Source organism: Pithys albifrons, chromosome 6 (assembly GCF_047495875.1).
Source record: "Pithys albifrons albifrons isolate INPA30051 chromosome 6, PitAlb_v1, whole genome shotgun sequence".
Lineage (NCBI taxonomy): Eukaryota > Metazoa > Chordata > Aves > Passeriformes > Thamnophilidae > Pithys > Pithys albifrons.
Window position 1 is genome coordinate 16459862 of NC_092463.1, and position 23910 is coordinate 16483771.

A 23910-nucleotide genomic window follows, 5' to 3' on the forward strand; every position below is an offset into this window, starting at 1 on the left:
GACCTGCAGAACCAACCTGGGGCCCAGCAGAGCCTCGTCTTGCTGACCTGGTGGTCTTTGAGATCACTTTGAATGCTGCACATCCAGTGAGGATGGAGCAGCTGAAGCTCATTCTCAGAACATCAAGACACATCTCAGGTTTAGATACAAAGATGTCATGTGGGACAGTATCAAATGCTTTGCACAAATCCAGGTTGGTGGTTTCAGTTACTCTTTCTTTAGCCACCAAATTTTTCAGATGCAATTTTCTGGCTGTTACCAATGACCTCCATATTTTCCATATCTTAGTAAAGTTTCTGCCCCATGGAGATCTTGCTGGGAAGTCCCCCATGAGGAATAGGACTTGTGAATGGGAGGCTGCTCCTGCTTGTCTGTACAGGGCCTCATTGCTTGGTCTTCCTGGTCCAGGGGGCCTGTGTCAGACTACCACTGTAATGTCACCTGTCCTCCCCTCCCTTTAGTCTTGGCCTGTAAGCTCTCAGTCAGTTCCTAATCCATTCCCAGGCAGAGCTCCATGCACTCCAGCTGGTCACTGACACCATTGAGGGTGATACCCTCTCCTTGTCTCCCCAGCCTGTCCTTCATAAAGAGCTGGTATCCTCCCGTTCCAATTCTTCAGTCATAGGAACCATCTCACCATGGTCATGTTTCTTGAAGCCTCCAGTAGCTTCTACAGTGAGAATTTTATATATATAAGATAAATACCTTATCTGTAGAGAAGGGATGTTATCTTGATCTGCCCTGTGATTCTGCTGCCTCTTCTCAGGTCTCTTTCGGTCATCACTGGTGCCTTGTGACCTTGGACTTTTGAAAGGGATGGGTCATGCATTTGCTTTTTGCAGAGGGTCGTTATAACATTGGGTGGCTGGAATCATGGGGAGACAAAGGGAACAGGGACCAGAGAGGATGTGTGTGCTCTTGCAGGGAAACAAGCAGTTTATTGAAGCCAAAGGATGATGCTGGAACAATTTAGCCTGCAAATTTGAACAACTCCGACCTTTGGGAAATTAATGTCTTGTAATGGAAGATACAGTGCCAAAACAGCTTGGTTTGAAGCTGGTTTTTAATAAGGCTATAAAGAGATCACGTGGTGTGGCTGTTTGCCATAGCTGGGAACTGGATCTGATAATGTCTGGTGGTGTAAGCCTATGGCTGAAGGTTGAACCCTGCCCAATTGCTTGTAATTGTCATGAGGTATTAAATACATCTCTGAACGTCTGGTAGGATTAATAACTTACTGCCTTTAATAATTTTTCTGTGCAGCTGTTAATCATTCTTTCTTCCCACTGATTATTCTTCAGTTTTTTTTCTCTCAAAAGACTGTGGGTAAAGGTTTTGTGTCCCTGCTGGGAAAGCAGCAAGTACGGGCTCTCAGAACCTGGGGTCACTAGTTCCAAGAAAAGACTCTGGCAGAGCTCAGCAGCACTGATCCATCTTAAATGCCTAGCTTAAAAAGAAAACAGATCCTTTTGAGCTTGTATTTACTGACTTCATGGATTTTATAACTTGGGATACACAGATTTTATTTCTGCACTGTTTGTTTAATGCTGAAATTAGTAGCCCCATAATATTTCATTAAACCATTACGGAAACTCTGTCTTAATATTTAGTGACTATAGGCAATTTGTTTCCTCTAGTTACTGCTTGCAGTGTCTGGTTTTTTTCTTTCATGGCTTTTCCCTCCCTTCTGCTTGAACTCTGAGTGTAGATGCTTAACTTTGCTGTTGCTCTTGTGGGATAAGGGGTTAGTGGGTTTCTGGCTGGATTTTTGCTGTGAGATGCTGGTGAATGCTTGTTTTAGTGGGAATTCATAGCACTGCAGGTGAATACCAGAGTCATGATGCTGCTGCTCTACCAAGATCCTCTCATTTTCTAGTCACTTTCAGGGCACTTTGTTCTGATACAGCACTCTTAAGCATCATTTTTAATGACTGTAAATGGGATGGTATAATGCTTTGAAGAGGTGAAGAGCAGATGGTTCTACTAAATGTCACATGTGAATGGGGTGGTGGTGTGAAAATCACTTACGTTGTTGTAGTGTCAGATATATGAGGGCTTCTATTGCTGGGACCATTCCCTGTTAATAAAAACAAGGAAGAAGTGCACGAACATGGCTACCCTCTGTGAGGTTTTATCCTACTTGAGCGGTCTTCTGAGGCAGCCCAAAGTCTTGGGTTTTTTTCAGCTCTTAGAGTTTTAAGAGAGATGTTTTCTCCCCAATACTATGTTATCTGTTCCTACTGGATTGTAAAGGTATAGTCTATTTCCCTTCTTTGGAGCTGTGATAGGTGACAAACTGAGAACTCCCTCCCCCAAATGCCAGCTTTCGATCCATTTCAGTCAGGAATCTTTTCAAAATACTGATTACTGGGCTAAAGCTTGCTGACGAGTAAGCATAGTTGGATACAGATTGGTAATAATTGCTTAATAATCTGTGTGCCAAAAGCCAACCCACTAGAAGTCCCCCTGTTCCAGCTGAGTCTTGCTGTGCCTCAGATGCCCTGAGGTAACTCCCCTCCCTGTGCACCGGTGGCTGTGGCTGCGCGCCGGGGCCTGGGACAGTGAGCACCCCAGTGGTGGAGTTGCCGCTTGGTTTCTTCTCTGTTAGACAGTAAGGTGGAGCTCATCAGTGATTAAAATGGATAGAAGCAAGGATTGTCACAGTTATTTAATAACAGAAATACAGAGTATTCTGCTGATGGAATAGCTAAGCTAATTGAGCTGAGCCTGCCTTTGTGCCAGGAGGAGAAAGAAGGTTGTGGCTGGCCAGTACTGGCAGGTTTTCATGCTTTGCAGGTATTGCTTGCCCTGTGCCTTTCTCTGTGTCTGATAATTCAGTGTGGTAGAAAGTCTTAGTGGCTGCAGGTTTTGCTCTGATGCATTAATATTTATAAAAAGCTCCCTTTGATGCCCATGTATTGCTTTTCTGTGAAAATGCTTTTTTTCTTTTTCTATCAAAGCAATAAATTATTATTATTTGCCACTTCTTTACTCGGGAAATTTTTGAAGTGAAACATTCTTATGTCTGAGAAAATGAACTTCACTGCATGCACTAATAACTTCTTACAGTATTAAAACAGATACAAAGATTGCCTTTTGAAATTTTAAATTCCATTTGGCATTTTTCAGTCTGTCACTCAGAGCAGGCAGCAAAGATAAGTTGCTTAATTTAACCATGACTATGATATATAACTCACTCATCATTTTCTCTTTTAACTGTCATTCAGTATAATGCTCAGGTCCTCAATGCTGTGGGGAATTAGTCCAAACTGTTTACTTTGGATTTTAAAAAACCCCAAGCCCGGAAACCAGCTATTCTACATAGTTTGAGGCTGTGGTAAAACATTGATTTCAAGACACCAATTAATGTCCTTTTAGTAACTTGATATTGAATTCTTCTCTAAATGCACACATCATTCCAATTTAAACATGAAGTCAACTTGCATGTTAATTATTTTATTTGCTGTTGCATATGGTGGGGCTTGCACTTTCCAGTAGAGCTGTTCACGGGTTTCAGGTATAGAGCTGGTAAGCCATAACAAGATCCTAGGTTTATTTGGTATTGCAGGCTAATGCAGCAGTTACTTGTTTCTGGATTTCCTGTCAATCTTGCCAGTGTGTGATTCAGCAGAGCTGAAAGAAGGGAACACACAATGGACCAGTCAGTAATTTGTGCTGGTCCTGTATAGGTTTCCATAGCTTTAGGCATACAATGGCATTTGAAGACACTGAAGCTTCACTGTAAGTTAGGTGTTTAGTTTTATCCCATTCACTTTTTCCCTTCCTTCCTTCTCATTTTTCTGAAGGATTTTCTAGCATTTGCTAATATTTATTTTTTCTGGGCTGATGATTGGAGTACAAGACCCCAGTCTAGAGGATATTTGGAACAAAATGTATTTTATAAGTAGTGACCTTTGGGAATATGGTTTAGAACTGACCATTTTTCAAATATCTGTTCAATGAAAGTGGGCAGACACAGTCTCTCTTTGACATAGCTGTGTTGCCTCTTTGGAAATACAGCTAATAACAATCTTTCTTTTCTCCTTAGAAGGAGAGATTTGCTGTGAGATTTGTATAGTCTGTTGCCTTTTGTATAGCCATTGCCAATGTCAGGAGGCAGCCAGGCCAGCTGGGAATGAGAGCCCTTCTCCTGGTAGGCAGTGGCTCAGTTTCAAATTACATGGGAAGAAGGAAGGGTCATGGACAAGACCATGAGGGACACAAGATGAGTGGTCAGTATGTATGGCAAAACTTCGTGAACGAAGATTTGAGAAGGGCTCTCCCCACGTGGGTGTGCCCTTCCAGCCTGCGCAGGGGATTTTTTAGGTGAAGCACATCTGCACAGAACTGGTCCCACCGTTTAAGTCCTAAGGTCCATTTGCCACGGCCGAGCGAGCTTGGATGGTGACAGTGAAGTCCTCGGTACTAACCGGGGCTGACCCTGCTGAGCATCCGAGATGGGATGGGATGGCAGGGAGGCATTGAACTGCCAGGGGACGGTCCCCCCGAGTCTCGAACTCAGGACCTTGGGATTCAGAGTCCAGAGTGCTATCCATTACACCACGGGACCGCCCAGATGGTCAGTACACCAAGTGAAACAGTCATCCCATCCTGTCCTGTCTGCCATGCCCTGACTGTTCTCTGTTAAAGAAACAGCCCAAAAGAACATGCACCAGGTCTGTAGGATGACTTTTCTTACTGTCTTTCTAAAGCACAATAGGAAGAAGTGGTGGTTGGTCCGTGGGTCTGTGAGACTCCCAAAGCAGTTGTTTCAGCAACTGTCTTGTCTCCATTGAATGTCCTGCACAGGCAGCGCCTTGTTGGGCAATAATTGCTTGTGGCCCACAGTCTGCTTTGTTCTCTCTGTTTACTCTTTTTCTGAAGGTCCTAGAGTTTCTTGTGTGTAGGATGAGCTTTCTTTCTGTGCCTGACCCAAAGCCCTTTTGCAGGTGATGTAAGGCAGTTAGTGTGGTTAGATGGTGTTGCATGCTTGGTTGCATAAGGGATGTCTTGCTGCCCTGAGCCTGCAGCTGTGACTGCCTGGCTGGAAAGCCTGGAGTGGCTGGTTTAGGAAATCTTCCAGGCTGAGAATCAGCTAATGCCAGAACTGAGGTGCGTGGTTGTTTGACATCCTGGTTGTTTGGATACTTCTAGGTTTTAAAATAACTTATTTTCAAGTAATGCTATTTTGGTAGAGGATTTTTTCCCAAATTAACTGATGCTCAAAATATGCATGCTGCTATGGTTTCTGGTCCCCTGGGTTTAAATAGAAAAAGTTCTCATATTTCAGGTAACCAAAAGGACATCCTGACCCCCTATGAAAAAGGGGAAGACCAAGCCAGCCTTGGTAATTGCTTCCTCCTTCCTGTACCTTTTAAAGCACGTGTGACATCATACTTAAGAGCAGGCACCCCTTCTCTCTCTGCCTGTGTGCTGGTCTGGCTTCTTCCCTTCTGCTGGGGCAGTACAGTTGGTTTCAGAAAGTCCATTTTGGGGTGATTACAGAATCCTTTGGAGTGACTCTCTCTCACGTGGGTTTGGCACCCAGCTCACAAGGGTTTTTTTTTGCTTCAAAGTAGAATAAAGATTATTCATTGTGTGTGCAGCCATGATAAGAAATGCAGCTTTTGTCATCAGCTGTTTTTCCAGGGACTCTGAAGCAGACCTGTCTGAAGCCTGGTGTATTTCAATGGCAGTTCTGAGTTCTGTTTATTCCAGGGCAGACACAGGAAAAATGTAGCTGGTTTGGTTATATTAAGTTTTAGCTTACAATACTTAGAATACTTCTGAGTAGGCTGCAGCCCTAATTTACAAAACAGCATTCCCCACCTCATTTTTATTTTACTCACTTATCTCTGTGAAAATGATGGTTTCAACAATTTCACTATTAAGTATTTCTCTACAAGATTCTTTTTTTTTTCTCACCACCCAGTTGGAATGCATCTGGCCAGCCTCAGGTGATGATCTGCAGCAAGCTTCCCACACCATAATGGCAATATATTAATCACGCACCACTTAACAGCCACTGTTATCTGCAAGAGGGCTTTGAAATTCTTTGCAAGAGGTGCTTGGTTTCATTTTCTTTTTAATTTCCTTGCTGAGCAGCAACAAGCTCTCTCCTGTCTCTCTGCATTGAATGCTGCTTCTAGGCCAGAGAAACTCCAGACTGGTAAAGTGGAAGAGGGAGCAATTTGTGTCATAGATGCTGATTGATCGCCTGTCCCTTTGGGCATCTTTGTAATGGCCTCCCAGAAGAAAGGACTACTGTACTGGGAGGAAAACTGGGGGAGCCATTGTGTATTCAGCAGTGTGCAGCATTTGTGACTGTGGACAACAACACAGACGGTCTTAGATAGAGAAGCATTGAGGGCAGAGTTAGGTGGTCCTGTTCTCTGACCTCCCCAGAAGGGTCTTTGGTTTTCACATACAGGGCTAGTGGGAACAAGGAAGAAAGATTCCTGTCTTGTACTTGCTCAGGCTTTTGATTTTGAAGTTAAATTTCCTGTCTTCAAAGTGAGGAGAATGTTCTAACATATTTAAATAGCCTGCATATATTGGGAGGAGAGCATGCTGGGATGGCTGGGCATTGTGCCAGGGATTCAGTTCTGCTCTTAAGACTAGTCCAGAAATGGTTTGTTTTGCTTGATAACTTGTCAAAGGTTGTGACTGAGCATTGTCTGGCTGATGTACCTGTATCTCAATTCTCATACCAGCAGAGCAGACAACTCTACAGATCTGCCCAAATTCGCAGTTCTCAGCATTTTGTTGTATAATTAATAGGCCTCTCCAGTCTGTTATCCCTGGTGATTCAGGATCACTGGAACTGTTCTCCATATGGCCAGAGGCTTGTACCTTTCTGACAAACCCCAAGTGTTTGAACTCTGCTTCTGCAGGAGTCAGACTGACTACAGGTCTTTGCACTGAAACCCATCCTGTGTATCAAGATGATGAGGGTAGAACAAGGTTGTAAATAAGAGGATAAATGGCTGCAAAGTGCTGTGTTCTTTCTCCCTGACATTTATACGCATATATTTGGATCAAAATAAAAGATCTGTCAAGCATGTGGGATGGGCTGTGGTGCAATTTGCACATTCTGAGGGCAAATGGGAAATAAAAAGCAGACTAGGTCTATTTGAAACTGAGATGCTCCTTCCCCAGTATCAGCCACTTCCTACCTGCACTCACCTGGCAGCCCCATCAGTCCCAGCTGCTTGGTATGCATCTTGGGTCACTTCTGAGATCACAATTCAGAAGTTGCCAAAGTGCTTCCTAGGCAGGGAATGAAACTGAACAACTGCTTTCTGAATTTGAATCAGATTATTTATTAGTGCAGATTTTTGTTGTTTGCATTGTAGTATGAAGCAACCCTTTTTTATTACTTTGTTTTTACTTTTTCCTTGTGTTTCCAACGCTAATCTTTACTTTTTTTTTTTCAGGAAAAGAGGAGTAGAAGTAGTACAGGTGAGTTAAACCTTTTTTTTTTTCTTGTAAGGAAAATTTACTGGTTTTTAAATGCTGTCATTGAGATGTCAACATGACCTGGGCTTAATGATTTTTCTTTCTTTTCCACTCAGTTCTCTGTAACAGATAACTGTTTTTGGAAAAAGAGGATTCTCTTTTTATGAAGCATGTGTTAAGTCCACGTGCTATCTAGTTTAAGAGGTGCCCTGGTGTATGTGGGAATGGGGATAGGCTTTTCTTATGTCTGTCAGTTAATAAGCTCTGGTAGTTGATTAGGTGAGTTACTCTGTTAATTGCATTCACAGGCAGTCAGCCTTAACAGAAACAGGAGCTGCCCTTTGAAAAAAAAACTGTGGCAGAAGGAATGTTCTTGTAATTCAGTGAGCAGAGAAATGATACTCAAGTGCCTTCAAGTTCAGGCCATCTACAGATCAGTTCAGGGTGTTGGCTACCTTTGTTCTTTCCCAGGTCTGAATGGTCATATTTCACACATGATGTTACTTAAAGGAAGGTGTCAGCTTGGGCAAGGATTACGTTACTGTGCCAGCTGTAACATAGAGCACTGTAGCCCTAAAGGATGAAGAGGGAGCATGCTCTTTCCTTCTGGCTTATTTTGTGTACCTAGAAGAGCTGTATGCCATAGTTTTCACTCTTGCTGATACTTACCTAATGCTCTTTTTGAACTGTAAGGTGGTCAGTGAGGTCCTTGGTAGCAGAGATGAAACTGCCTCAGTAGAGAGGACAGGGGAGAAAGGAGAAAAATGATGCATCAGCCACTGATAATTGAGGTTGCTCTTAAATCCATGTGAAAGGTGCTTCTCAACACCAGCAGGGAGCAGGAGAAAAGCACTCAACAAGAAATAAATTGAAAAATCAGGCCATGTTATTTTAAAGAATCCACTCTCAGAAAAGGCTTAAAAATTCTCATTGCTGGTTAAAATGCAGAGTTGGGCTTTCAGGTATGAGTGGTTGTCTGAGAACTGCATGGTATTAGAAGGACAAAGTGCAAATACTTCACTGACTGCATTTATCCTTTCACCACTACACCACCATCTTCCTTGCTTGTGCCTCCTGTTGCTCGGAGTGAAGGACCAGCGTCTTTCATTAGCTGTGATAATGACATTGCCAGATTGATAAAAACAAACCAGTCTTGGCAAAGCACAGCTTCACCAGGAGTACAGGGAGGAAGCTGGCCTATATTTGTGTCAGTGTTGAGGGGACACTATTATTTGAATGATCCCCCAGTCTGTTACAGTCCAATGCCTACATTTGTTATATATGCTTTGCACCTGCACTTTACATTTCAGCAGGAAGGGGCTTGTGTGAGATAAATTCAATAATGCACCAGTTAGGTGAGCAGAGGGCAAATTCCATTTTACCTTGTGGATTAAAGTTGCCTTGTTCCATGGGTTCCCTCTTAGTTGTCCAATGTTTGTGTAGCTTAATGGCTAGCCATCAGATAGATGCAAAATTGTTAGAAAGTATTTCTTTATTGGAAGAGTGTTTTGGGAAATATTTGGACGGAACTAGACAAGACTTTGTCCCTGTAAAAATGGTTTATGATCTCAAATATCACAGCATGGTTGAGATATCAGACTAACCTCTACTGGGCATTTGTGCCCTGCAGGCATACCTTGAACCCTGGTGCCTGCTGCTATACCAGAACAGGCTGGGTGGATGTGTGTGATCATCCCTTGCTTATCACTTGTGTGTTGCTTCATAGATCTTGATGCATGCACTTCAGCCAGTGGGGAATGTATCAAAATGGGCTCTTTTTTCATCCCTTATTACTAGAAACCTTTGCTTGAGTCATATGGCCTGATCCATCCCACTAACCCTCCTTCTAGGTGGAGGGTGGTCCTGGTGCCAAGCTGGTGGACAGAGTTTATTTGACAGAGGGAATACTGTCTTCCTGTGTCAAGCAGCAGCATTTCTTTGATTTTTTTTCCCCCTTCTCCTCTTTTAAAGAACCTATGCTGTTAGAGAGAAACCAGCTCTTGGACCTGACAATAGGCAAGTAAATCAAAACATAAGAATACACAGCATGTATACCTAATTGCTTCTTTATATAAATTCTGAATCTTTCTGAATATAGTCTTGTGTTCCAGCAATAATTAGTGAGTTGGAAAGTAAGGTTTAGTTACTGATGTCTGAAGGGCAAAGCACGATGGACTGGTATGTGCTGACTTCTGTGAACAGACATCAGATTACTCTTTTCCAAAGGAGCAGGAAAGGATTTTCTACTAAAAGAAGTCTTGGAAATCTTCAAACACGCACCTGTGTGACTTCTGTTTCCTTCCTACAGTGAGGATTTAGGATGGTCCTCTACCTAGACAGATTAAATTCTTCTATTTTACTTTCTTAAAGCTAATTGTGGCATACCCCATAAGGTAAGGAAGCACTCTTGTTCCAGTTTTGCAGGAGGGAAGACTGAAGGATGTGTCCCATTTCCTCTTGGGAACCTGTTGCAGTACCAGACCTGGTGCGGTTGGGAGCTGTGCTGTAAACCTGTGCAGCAGGAATTTCAGCTCCAGCTGTCTTGGAAGGGGTGTGGAGCCACGAGCTCATGCAGTTGTGTGGCCCTGAAGGGAAGGGAAGAGCAACTGAAGGTGGTCATCGGACCTCGTGTTGCTGTCTCTATTCCAGTGAAAGACAGCACCAGTTCATCTGTGGTTCATCTTCTGGCTGCATTTAAAGTGTTCTGAATGTAATGCTCTTGCACTTCCAGTGCCCATACGTAGCTTCTCCTTTCTTACCAGCTCTTTACATCCTTCTCAGCTGCCTGTTCAGCTGGAGTGGCCTGAACTGGTGGCCAGAGGAAGGGTGGAGATGCTCTGAACAGGTTGCAAACATGACCAAAGCCCATCTGCCACGGCCTGCAGGCAGTTGCTAGGCAGGCAGTAGCTGGCAAGGCTGAGGCAGAGCAGCTATTGCACTGGCAGTGGGGTGACTTGCCAGAAAACACTTAAATTCAAGCATTTCTTAATGAATTCTTTCATCACTGTTTCAAGAGAAAGGCTGCCTATGGAGTTATGCAGTGGATTCATGGTGAGACATTTGCTATTAAAAAGCTATTTTCTATAATGAAATCTAGCAAAGGATGGTTTTGTGTAGTGTCCAAAAGGTAAAGCTGTTGCTCAATTCCCATCCTCTCTGTCCCCCAAATTAGTGGAGGGCCAAATTTAGGACTGAAAATTGTCAGTTTTCCTTTAGCCAGTGAAGTATCCAGTTTCATGCGACTTTGTAGGCTGGCAAGAGAGAGTGGGAACATCTCCATCTACCTTGTTTTTCAGGAAAAAATCTGTTTGGCTTAGTTTGAAGAATGTAAGATTGAAAACACGTGCAGTGAAGTGGAAATCATCACAAGTTCCTCTGATGGGGGCATGGATTTATTTTTGTTTCACAAGCTATGCAAAACCAGAATAATTAGCTGCAGCCCTTTGGCTTCTGACAAATTGCCAGATCAGTCTTTGTGTGACAAAGTTTGGAGCCTTCGTATTTCTCGCGACTGCAAAGCTGTTTCAAGCTGATCCATGCCCAAGCTTTCCTAGAGCTCTTGCTCACATTTTTTAATGCTAAAATAGTGAAGATTTCCTATTTTTGGTGCGTATTTTTGGTTCGACTGAACACTAAAGCTCTTAGAAAGATGTTCTAGTCAGTTGGCTATAAAATTGGCATTAGTCATTGTATTTCAAACTGCACACTTTTTAATAGCAATGGGATATGGAGGACAACATGTTTGCCAAGGTGGAACAACTGATTGTAGTAGTTACAATGGTTTTAGCTGCTGTTTTGTTTTTCCTTTTCTCCCCCAATTCTCTGGAAATTGAAATATTTGAAATCTTGCTCTTTGGAGAAGAAAACTATTCTTTGGGCCATGGGTTTTCTTGAAGTCTCCAAAGGAGAATTGAGGGTCCCCTCCACACTTTTTAATTCTTCAATCAAAGTTAAATACTAATGACAACAGTTTCCACTGTTTGTTGCCAGGGAACTGTTGTTTTCTTGAAATAAGGAGAGGTTTATTTTCACATGAAGTATTAATGGAATAAGATTGAAACAGCAATGTTCTAACTGAGAAAAGGAGCTTATAAAATATATATCCAATAGCATATACAGAAAGATGTGACTGGAAAGCTTCCAAAGCAAGCAGGTTTGTTGAGATGTTGGAGAGTTGGCTCTCTACTACTAGGAGAAGAAAGTTTATTTTTACATGCTTGCCAGGCCCTCAGTAAAGTGTACATTCTCCTGAGAATGGCAGCATGCCTTGCCTTCAGTGCATTTTTGGAAATAATGCTGTAGAAGCCCTCCAGCCCTCCCCAGTTTGGCTTGTGTTAGATACTTTGCACATGCTTCAAGGTGAGGGGTTGCTGGTTAAAATCTTGGAAAGATTCTGGTACTTCTTAGTATCAGTGTTATACCAGAGTGTGCTAAGCACACAAAGTGGCATCTTCCAAATAAGTACATTAATCTCAGTTTCAAACCCAGAAATAGCAGGACTGTGGAAGAACAAATCCCAGGCAGAATCCTTCCTCTGGTCCTTCTCAGTAGGTGATATCCTTCTGTGTGATGCCTTGGTAGCTCAGAAGCAACATGGTCCAGCAGGAATGAAGCAGAGGTTCCAGTGCAGGGAGGGATGATTTTGACACAATGCTTTATACTGCATCAGTAGGCTGGTCAGTAAGGTACAGCATGGGCCTTTCAGGTTCATTGGGAAGGAAGAATAAACACACATCTGTTGGGGCAAGGAAGAAAGACAAAACTACAGAACGTTTCTACCATGTGGATTAAGCAGATTAAATAAATAAATACTTATTCTTAAAAATTAGACAGAGTAAGCCAAACAACTCAAAATGCATTTAGATTTGTTTTTTCTCTTGGTGAGTCAAGGAGAGAACAATGAAGAAATTCTCATGTCTCAGAGAGTCTTTTACTGACTGGTTTGACTGCTTTCTTTTGATGATGAATCCCAGGGGTCTAGGAGAGGTGTAGGCAGGCTCTGCATTTGGAGAAGTCTCCTGGGTGAGTGAAAACGTTACTAAAATTTAGAAATCTGTAACTAACATGTAATGAATGGCTGTCAGGTTTGAGCTTGTACTGCTTTGGCCCATGGAGTTGGCTCTGCACAGTCCCTTTGACTCCCAGGTATGTAGTGATGAGGCAGTGATTCCTAACAGTGCTAAAGGCTGGGAGTTGGGAAGTCCTGGGTGAAAATCCAGTCCCTGTGGGACCTCTGCCAAAGATTTTGGTGGCTGTAATGGGACTGAAATTGCAGTGTGGAGTTGCCTCACTTTGTGAGTTAGTGCAGGCACTTTAGGCAAGTCCCTTAGCAAATTCTGCCTCTATTTCCTAATGTAGGCAATATTCCATATAGTGGAATATGATTTTAGTTGCTTTGAGATATCTGAGTGGAGAGACTTAGAGTAAGATGAGTGTGTGAAGGAAAACAGGGCCGTTAATTTCTTAAGATTGCTGTGTATGATATTCTTTCTCTCATCAGTGTATGTCTTCCTGGATACTTCTGTGAATTACAAAGCTTCATAAATGCCTTTTCAAGAAACAGTATGGATAAAAATAAGACCCTCACAAAGATGCTGGGGTGTAAAACTCTCAATTTGCCTCTTTGGAGCAGACAGTGCCAGTCTTTGCACAAAATGACAATTAGACATGGCTTTTATAAATCATGACTATTGCAGTGGTGCCTATGGGCCAACAAAGACCTGGCTTTAATTTAGGTCTGCATTAAACAATAGGATTATTTGTCTCACTGGTTGCAGATGTTGTGATACAGTATCAAAACAGGGCATGGGGGTGTGTTTGGAGACATGTGAGTCAGGAAATATCTTATTTGAAAACCAACCTGTCTCATTTGCAGTTTTGCTGAAACTGCAAAGTCAGTGTTGAAATACAAATATGCATGTAGCTCTTTTGACCTTTTCTGAAGTTTTTTCTTGGAGTAGGAAGGATAGGGAATTAATACGATACCATGACAAGGGTGACTCTCTCTGACCCTGGTCCTCTCCCGGATGAATGTCCCGTCCTGTGTGTCTTTGGAGAGTGAAATCCTGTAGTTCTCTGCTCAGGCAGAGTTGCAAGCTCATTCCTGTGACAGCAGCTGTAACCTTGTCTTCAGTCCTGGAATTTTGTTCCATAGAGATTTTTTGGGGGAGCAGTGACTCACGTAGCCACCATAGCTCAGACTTGGTTGCTTCAGATAGAAGCTTTATAGAGAGAGGATATCATCAGAACAGTAAAGGAGGCTAATTGTGTGTCTGCCTTCCTCAGGGTCCTGGTAGGTCTGAACTTTAGCAGGACTCCGCTGAACATCGGTGGAACTTGGGGAAGTATTTTCAGTATATGTTGACAGTTCTTTTCTCCAGCTTCTGCAAGAGTTACTTACTCCTTTGATCTGTGACCTGAGATAATTGTATCTGGAGATGTTGCATGCTTGTTTGCTCTTCTGGCACTGCACAATTAAAGGAGAGAAACATATGTTGCAAGATTGAATCGCTCCAATAAAACCTGATGCTTAAAGACATTAGGCCCCAAACTTTCTCAGGTTTTCCAGTGTTTTGTCTTCAGCCATAAGTTAGAGAAACTCTTTAGCACATGCACTTCAGCTGCCTCTGTATAAAACAGTGCACAATCAAACACAGAGAAACCTGGAAATGTTTTCCTGCGCCTGATTCTCTTCATGGTGATAATGGCAGAACACAGAAGAATGGCTTCAACATAATTAGAACAACTGAACTTCTCCCCCAACCCTTTTTTTTTCCTCTCCAAGGGGACTGTGTTTTAAGGATGATGTCTTGCTAGAATGAGTATTCAATATTCTCTTTAACTCTGCATTTCTGGAAAGCAATACACCTTATTTTTATTTTAATATCTTTTTGCAACAGTGTTTGCATACAGCTCTTCGCTATATGTCTAAGCATAGACAGATTGGACAGAATGGGTTTCTGCACATGCTGTAGATGTTTTCTATGCTTTTGGTTTTTATTTTGCAACATCTGTAGTATTGGCCTTGATGGAAAACACTTATGGATCTTCTGACGGTTAATTTTTATCACTCTCTATTTTTTGGTAATGTTTACTGATAAAGGTAATTTTGTACTGGCCCCAAAAGCAGTGCAATTAGTAGTGTAGGGTGGAAATTGTTGAATCTAGGATTTCAGTTTGTGGAAGACAGGCAAGCACCAGGAGAAAATTAGATGATTATTAGCATAGTTTCTCCAAAATGAGGTAGAAATGGTTTAACCAAAAATACATGTTTCTTTAACATAAGGTCAGATTTACTGAAAACTTGAGAGCTGTGGTATGTTATTCTTTTAAATTGTTATTATTTTTTTCATCCGTCTTCCCTCATACAGCTTGTCATGAAGGAGACTGCTGCTGAGCTTTCTGTGTTAGAGTAATGTGGTTCTCTGATGGCTATGCCAGGAGTAATGGTGGGCCAACCACGGTTAATAAATGGATCAAAATTGTCATTGGATACGTATGGGCATCATCTGCCCTAAGCAGTCCCTTTGCAAGTGGTGAAAGCTGAGCCCCTGGTTTTGGAAAGCTTTTTTCAAAGAGAAGGTGGTTGACAGCAAGAGTTAACTTTCTTTCATAGGCTGGGGGGAGCCGGGAGAGAAACCTCCTCTGGCAGGTTCCTGTGAATATCTGTGTTACTCAGATTCATACCAGGGAAGAAACTCTGAGTATATTTAAAAACTGTGTGCTGCTGATGTAGTAATTAATCTGTTTAAATCCCAAAGCCAGAGGAACCATGAAAGCTGTCGAGCTTTGTTTGTGCAGTTTTGTGAAGCAGTTTGGTTCATGGTAGTCACAGCCTGTGCTCTGCTGCTTCCCCCCCTGCTCACCCACCTGTGGAGCACAGTGATTTTGTTCCTAGAAGGCTCTATATCCAGGTGTGCTTTCTGTGACTCAGCCATACATTAAAAAGAAATCAAATGCAAGCCTGCCTTCAGTATCCAGATTGGACTCCAGCATCACCATTTGTGACCATTTTACTTTAAAGGTTCTTCCCTTATGCTAGGGTTCTTTTTGTAAAGGAGTCAAAAGAATTAATTATGTCTCATAATGCAGGTGAATGAAAGCCTGTACTTTGGTAAAAGTTTGCTTGTCAACCTGTAGGATCCTTAGGCAGTGCTGTCAGCTAAGCAGTCAGTATGTCACATTTCAGTCACGATAAAAAAAATCAAACCATGATTGTTGCTCCTTTGAAAACTGGCCCAACACCAGTACTGAATGGGAGAGCAGAATCTACCCCTATGTACAAACCACAGACTGCTTCTGGCATTGCTGAGCAGTGGACTTACATTACACTGATTTTTGGTTGTTATTTTAGGATCTATGATAATTCATTGTCTTGCTTGGCAAGTTCACTGATAATTTTTTTCGGACTCAGATCGCTTCAGTAAATTATGTTGGCTCATTTCCTTCTGAGTTGGTGTGCTTTCCTGAATAAATTTGTGTCTAATTTAAAGTTGTTTTACATTGTAACTTATACATAGTGTCCTCGTCCTGAGTGTGTGTTGTAAGATGGGCTTTCAGTAGTTAGCGAAGGTCTTCTTTTCAAAAAAGCATTCCTCCTCCTGGTACTTGGCCAAAGTGCAAAGAAGTTATTTACAGTGTTTTGACAGAGTCATCCCAAGAGGGGATGGAAAAGATGCCATTGGGACTGAGCTAATACTGTAAAAGACTGAAATGTAAGGAAAACAACCATTGTAGAGGAATTTTTGTCTGACTTTGCAATCTGAGAAGCATTTTAGCTTTGTTTTTGTCATAAATTGTTGATTGGAGCCAAGAGCTCCCTTTACTCAAAAGTCTAAGTGCATCTGAAATTGTTTTATTGTACAAGAAGCCTCGTTGCACAACCCCACTGCCCTGTAACCTCAGTGGCATAGTTAGTGTTAAACGTGTTCATGGACTTACTGATGGCAAAGATTAGAGAACAAGCTAACTGCATTCTGTAGAGAATTTATGTTGATTGCAGAGAGGTCATTTGTACTTTAGATTAGCTTGGAAAGTGTTCTTTCCTGTGACCTAGATGAGCTTATTTTGTAATACTCTTTTCTGTATGATAACATCCTTAAGTGGCTGAAGAAAGAACAGCAGGTATAAAGGGGGAAATGGAACTTTTTTTCATTTTAACTTCAAGTACAAAGCAGTTTGAAGCTGAGTCAAAGAAAATTACATGTTTGTGAGCCTGCTGTGATGACTTACATACCATGCAAGGATTTAATGTCTGGTTATCAGGGAACTCAGTGACTAAAAAGGAGATAGATATGTAACACTTGTTCCTTGCTGGTGACAGATCCTTCAACTGGTCCCTGCTCCTGACCATTTTTCCACCTCAGCCAAAAAGGGCAGTTAGAGTTGCTGGTGGGTTTCTAACAATGATGATCCTGCACTGGACAGAGGACCTTTCACCTGCCAGTAAAGTGCCATGTCCTCATACTGCTTTCAGTTCCTTCTGGGTGAGAAAAGCACACCTTGGTTGTCAGTCTTGCCTAACAGGTGTGTTGAATGCTCAACTTCTCTGCTTTCTTTTGGTAAATACTACAAGTGGTTTTCTTAGAGATTGTGCTGAGTCTCTTCTTAGCTTCTTCAACCTGCCTGTACAATTAAATTGACACATCTCTACTTTTTCTGCGCTTCTGAAAATCTGTATCTCTTTGACTGAGCCTGTGGAAGTGGATGCTCACAAGAGCTGTGTTGGCTTTGTGAGCACTGTGTGCCACACAGATGTGATCATGCTGTGCCTGAGCAGGTACAGCACTCCTGGGACCAGGACAGTGCTGCTGTGAGGACTGCAGCATGTTCAGTCAGTCCAGGTTGGTCCAGGCCTTACAGTGCCTTTGAACAGTTTGTTGGTGTAATGTCCTGGTACTAGTTCAGTGCAATCAGCCCTTTGCACAGCAGCTCAGTGATTATATTTACTTCTGTATTAGTATAAGTAGGTTCAACTTCATTGTAGCACAAGCAAGGAAAGAAGATACTCTGTTGGTCAGTGGGTAATTAGTGTTGTGGAAGGTTAGAAGGCAAGTGGAATTGCATTTTCCCAGCCATCTATTCAACTTCTCCATTGTCAAGGTCCTTTTTTCTGAAATGGTAAATGACTGTCTTAGCCATGAGGAAGTGTGCTAGTTTAAAGGTAAACTGGTGAAAGGAGCCTGACTCAAGAGAGATTACAAAGATTACAATAAATAGAGTGTTACAGGGAAAAATTTGGTTTAACCCACAAAGAACAGATGTATAACCTGGCACTCTGGGGCTCAAACAGAATGGTGTTTGTTAGCCCTGTGCTGAGCCCTACGTGGGCCCCTGAGTACAGAGTAAAAGGAAAAGAAAACCTGTTGATGCAGGTGACAGTTGCAGTCTGGTCAAGAGTGATGTTTGCAGTCCTGTCAAGGTTCTGGATCTCCTCTAGATCCAATGAGTGGTACCTGAAGTCCCAAACCCCAAAGATTATATATGCTCAGGTTCAGTTGGTAATGCCCAGTACATTCCCCCAGGGCAGGGAGTTTCACGATGGGTAATTTACTCTGTGAGTCATGGGATATTTTTAGAGTCTCATGGTCTAGGTCATTGCAACTGCCTATTGTGCCAGTCCCTAATAGCCCATTAGCAGACATGACCCCTCAGGCCGGATGTGAAGGTGCTAATGCCTCCCCTGAGGGGAATTATCACAGCTTAGTCATTGGTGTGAAGACAGAAACATTCCTGTGCCTCGAAGGTTCTTTAACGCCCAGCTTGTAGCCTGAGGTGTCAGGTGTTCCCTGGGCATCTGCTGCAAATGATCCATTATTAACAGCTCATGAGAAATTATTCAGAGGGTGTAGAATACACAGTTTTGGTTATAGCCACACAGTGATAAACTGGTCCTGGCTGCTGTAACTAGGACAGGAATGTTTAAGCAGTGTTTTCAGAAGGCCTGCTTTCACCACGCTCCTGGCTTTGCTTGCCATGTCTCTGCACTGCCAACCAACACACAGGAATGGAAGATATGGTGCCCTAACTGCATGTTGCCCCAGTGAAACTCCAGGAAAGCACCAGCATTACAGCATCTTGCTCAGTTTGGAGGGACTGGGCTCAAACCAAAGGCTCTTTTAGAAGGCAGGTGTGGCCAGCCCACTACCCTTGAACTTGAAAATTGTTCTTATGTGGTTGCTAAGACATGGTCACATTGCAGGAATTTTGGTAGTCCAGAGTCAGCAGAGATTATTTTCAGGTGTCCTGTACTTTTCTTAACAGCTGGAAAGGGGGTCTGTTGGTGGTTTTATAGCTCATGGCTCTGTGACATTTTTTATGTGTCCTTTTTAAATCAATGAATCTGAGTGCCTTTGCCTTTTCCATAGTGCTGAATATACCCAGTTTTTGAACATTGTTTGTTATAACTATTGTCCAAGACTGGACAATAAGCTGGAGTGCTGACAGCAAAAGTGATTTTGAAGTAATGCTATGCTGTAGTTTTGTTTAAGGAATCACAGTGTAAGGGCTGCATAATCATGCATGAAAAATAATCTGTCAATGGAAATGCTGTCTTGAAGGTCATATTTGTTACTGTCCAGCTATGTCTGTCTGTAGCCAAGTTTTGGTGCAGTAATACCATCATGTTTAAAAGAGGAGCTAACAGAGTTTACTTCATCTTCAGTAGACAGAAGTACCAGGCATAGTTGTTTATGATTGGGAATTTTAATTTCTTGTGAATTTTAAGATTGATGTGCTGCAATTTTATTTATTGAATCTCTTAGGATTGCTTATGATTTCACCTCAAGAGCTTGGTGTGTTTGTAGAGGATCACTTAGCAACAGCCTATGGCACAGTGACATGCTCATGCTAGTACGATGAACCATAAAACAATGAGGAAACACCCAGAAACAGCAAGTGAATAGCAATTTAAAGCAAAACGAAGCAGCTCACTCACTGAAGAGTTCCATGTTGCTGTGAAGGGGCACTGTTTGTAAAATTCTTTGCTTTTCAGTTTTTACTTGCATTTTTGTAGTCTTGATCTAATGATACTTTCTCTGCTTTTGTAGATGGTCATGGGACATCTGCAGCTGTTATAATGGAGCATTTCCCAAATATTTAAAACAGAAGCAACTGTTTGATATTAAAGCAACTCACACTTTAATCTGTTAAATCTTCTTAATTAGTGCTTCACCAAGTAATAGCTAAGGAATAAATGTTCCCTGGAGGGATCTGAGATCTAGACTCTTATTCTAACTGTACCACTCTGTGTAGCATTTTGTACATCTCTAAACACTGCTGTTTCTAATAATCAATGTTTCTTTTCCTGAGAGTGGTGGGGTTTTTCTCTTGTTTAGGTTATGTCTCCCTTTCCCCTTGGAATTACAAGTTCAGATCTAAATTGTCTTCATATTTCAGGCCATTTGTTATTATGTATTGATATCGATAACTTGCTTGACTTAAATGAGTTCTGAGCTTCAGTGCAGAAAGGCACCTGGGGGTCCTGGTGATTGACAAGTTGAATCTGAGTCAGCAGTGCCCTGGCAGCCAGGAGGGCCAACCCTGACCTGGGGGCCATCAGGCACAGCATCGCCAGCCAGTCGAGGGAGGGGATTGTCCCGCTCTGCTCTGCACTGGGACAGCCTCACCTGGAATATTGTGTGCAGTTTAGGCACCTCAGTATAAGAAAGATAATAAGCTGTTAGAGAGTGTCCAAGGGAGCGCAACAAAGACGGTGAAGGGCCTTGAGGGGAAGCTGTGTGAGGAGCAGCTGTGGTCACTTGGTCTGTTCAGCCTGGAGAAGAGGAGACTGAGGGGAGATCTCATTGCAGTTACAACTTCCTTGTGAGAGGAAGAGGAGGGACAGGCACTGATCTCTTCACTCTTATGACCAGTGACAGGACTCAAGGGAATGAACTGAAGCTGAGTCAGGGTAGATTTAGGTTGGATATCAGGGAAGGGTTTCTCACCCAGAAGGTGAAAGCACTGGAACGTGTTGAAAGCATCCCGTTAGATCTCGGAAGCTCAGCCAGGTCAGCCCCGGTCAGTACTTGGGTGGGAGACCTCCTGGGAGTACTGGGGACTGTAGCTTCTAGTCCTGAGGACTTCACTGTCACCATCCGAGCTCGCTCAGCTGTGGCAGATGAACCTGAGGAGTTAAAGGGTGTGGAGCCAGTTCTGTGCACACTGTGCCTCACCTAAAAAATCCACTGTGCAGGCTCGAAGGACACACCCACCTGGGGAGAGCCCTTCCCAAATCTTCGTTCATGAAGCCTGGCCATGAGGATGATGACATACAACTTGCTGGTCATTGGTTTGCACTTTGTGCCTTGTTTTACAGACTTTTACTGGCTCATTTTTTGAAGCTCTGCATATGTGACTTGCTTTTGATCTGAATGTTTCTGTAGTTTACATAAGCAGGTTAAGCCTGGAATACACATCTTTTGGAGAGCAAATTTCTAACTTCGAACCACTCTCCACACTGGCTCTGTATCCTTCTTTGTTCCCCTTCACAAACTCCTGGGCTGTGGTGTTCAGAACAGGCTGTACTGAAGGACCTGTGTTTGGGGCCTATCCTGTGCTTGTACTTGTAGTTGTCTGGAGGCAAGCCAGCTCTTCATTTTGAGGTTGCAAAATTGTGCTAGCGTGGCAGAGGGCTGGCTTTGTTCTCCATGGGAGTTACTAGCCTCCTGAGCCCTGTGCCACATCAGTGAGACCAGGCAGCATCCCCAGCAGAGCCAGGTTCCATCTGCTCTGGCTGTGGAAAGAAGAGCTAAATTGTGCATGTCTCTGCCTGTGTGTGACCACAGACTTACCCAAAAACTGTTAATCCATCCAAGTGCAGCATTTAAATGACTGTTGCAGCACGAAGCACACTGGAGATGGGAGGCCTCCTGCAGCACAGTGAACTGTTGGGATAGTTCGCTCCAAACTCCTCTGCTCCCTTGTGCTCCTCACTGGCTGTTACCAACGTAGGCGGCAGTGTTTGTCACACCTTGTTCCCTGTGCTGATACAGGCAGAGATGTGCTTTGCCCCTGGGGTGCTGCTGCAGCACATCCTGGGCTGTAAGCTGTGGTGTTCGCTCGGAGCCTGAGGTGGGAGCCTGAGCATTTGGACTCTTGCAGTAATGTCCTGCAGCCAACCTCACTGTGGAGTCCTGCCTCCTGGGTCACTACCGAGTGCTGAGTTAAAGCATGAGACTGGCTGTAATGTCCTGAACGACAAGTGTGGCAGAACTAAAGCTGCCAGCACTAAATTTTCATGTGTTGCTTTAGATTTTGAAAGGGGATTTTTTTTTAATGGCCTAGAACATGTAGTAGGAATGTGAAATTTGCAGGTGTTAAAATAGAAGTGAGGTGCTCTAGTGAAGGGGAAATAATCATTAAAAGATATTACTAGGTATCAAATTAGCTTTACAGTTAGTGTAAACTTTTTAAAGTCATGATTTTATTATTGTCACAAAGATAAGTATGCCATCAGGTTGTCAGTTATGATGGAGGTTACAGTGAGGTGAAGTTCTGTGGCTTGGGCCATAGGACAAGTGAGATGAGTGACCATATTGGTCTTTCTATTATCTGAAATCTGAGGCAAGTTGTTAAGTAATAAGCCTGCTTTTCAAAGGTGCTGAGCAGCTGCTGTTAAGGTTCATGGAAAAAGCCGGATGCTGTGGTGTGAACATGAATACAGCAGCCTGCACTGCACAAATGTGTATATATGAATCCCACTGTGTGTGTCCACCCATCCCCCAGAAAGTCTTAGCTGAGAAATCTTTTCTGAATGAATTCCATTAGTAGATGGTTGCAAATTTTCTGACCATATTTAGTGTTAAACTGCTTGTATTTGTTGCTCTAGACCTGTTTTAGTACTTAGTGATGTAAATGTGCATGAGTGACTTCTAGTTTTGGGGACATGAAGGCAGAGCCTCTCTGGTCCATGTGCTGAAGGTAATCCACTGGTGTCCTTCCCTCTGTGCATAGTTACAGAAATTGCTTGGCCAGTGTTGCTTTCCTAACTTTGGAGCAAAATACACAAAATACAACACAATGCAACAGACTGTTTGTCATCAACAGGCCTCCAGTCTCAATGAGATTATCATAGTTATGCTTTACAAAATAGCATGATTTTGCTATTTGTGTTTCTCATGGCCCTATTTAGAAACAAACAGTACATTGTAAATCTGTTACAGGAGTTCAATTCTATGATCCTTGTGGATCCCTTCTAATTCAGGATATTCTATGATTGTGTGATGCTTACTGGTAGTGGAGTAGAAGAAAACTAAAATTACAGACTTTTATTTCCTAGTAAATAAGCTTTATAGAATGAGAAATTTCTGTTTATGTTCCTGTGATTACAGTCTTATTCCTTTACAGTTAATGAGATACTACCATATTTAGAAGGATCATGCATACTCCACAGGCATATTGGGGGGGGGGGGGGGGGGAAGAAGGCTTGTTGTACCAATTTCAGGATGAAATTTTATAAGATACTTTCAGTATTCAGTGATGGACTTTGGTTCTGTGGGAACTGGTCAAATATAGCAGACGTAAATATAGAAGCCAACTTGGAGAACCTCTGCCCCTATAAAATAAAAAACCCAAACACACCAGCATCTTATTGCTGTACTTTTAGTACACTTTTTTTGAAGGAGTCCAGAGGGTTGAGGTTGTGAGAGACTGTTCTTTCCAACAGTATAGAGACTTCTTGCCTCAGCACCTCTTCGCAACCAGGTTTTTAGCAGCATGTTTGCTGAGAAAGTTTATAGAAGAATCTGAAGCTGTTCTTCTCATTGCTTAATTTAGTTTAACATTTTAACTTATCTATGCCAAGATCTGTGGAGCTTAAAACCCTTTTGTGTAGTGTGGTGCATCCTGCAGTCCAAGGAGGTGGCTCTGGGCAGAAGCTGTGGGAGTGCTCCTGGAGTGTAGCCAGGAAAGTGGGGTTGGGTTGGGTAGTAGCCACTGCAGGTAGCAACAGTGGCAGCTTCTCCACATGGAAACCGGTTGATCTGTTGAAGAGCATGAAATACATAGTTACATTGCTAGCCTGCACCAAGGTCAATGCCCCTGTATCATCCTTTGCTCATTTTCCTACGAAGATTCATGCTAACACAAGTATGTGACTGTGCCTCAGCCATGTCTCCCATTGCATCTTAAAATACCATGTATTTTAGATAGAGCAGTCCCAGACCTGTTTTTGAGGGTACCACCAATTTTCTCCCAAACTCAGATCAACTTTCTGATTCTGAATTAGCTGACTAGTGTCATGAGCTTGGTATGTCTAAAGTAAAGAAAAACTGGGAAAGAAAAGTTTTATTACCAAGAAAACAAAGGCCATCCCTCCTGCAAGCACCGGATGAAGAGAGGAAGCTTGATACTCTTGGTAAAAATAATTTCCTTGCTGTTGGTTCCTAAAGTAAAATCCAGCTAAATAATAAAAAAACCCCACCAGAATAAATGTAATAAATTGTTACTCTA

The 23910-nt window shown here is 42.6% G+C and overlaps 1 protein-coding gene across 2 annotated transcripts in view; it reads left to right on the forward strand.

The window, feature by feature from the left end:
- The window catches only part of ITPK1 (inositol-tetrakisphosphate 1-kinase), a 142849-nt gene that overhangs the window by 23425 nt on the left and 95514 nt on the right, over positions 1 to 23910 (forward strand). For both annotated transcript variants that reach the window (XM_071557635.1, XM_071557636.1), the window contains exon 3: positions 7437 to 7461. In XM_071557635.1, the coding sequence (XP_071413736.1) occupies positions 7437 to 7461 (25 nt within the window). The remainder of the gene's footprint in view (positions 1 to 7436; positions 7462 to 23910) is intronic.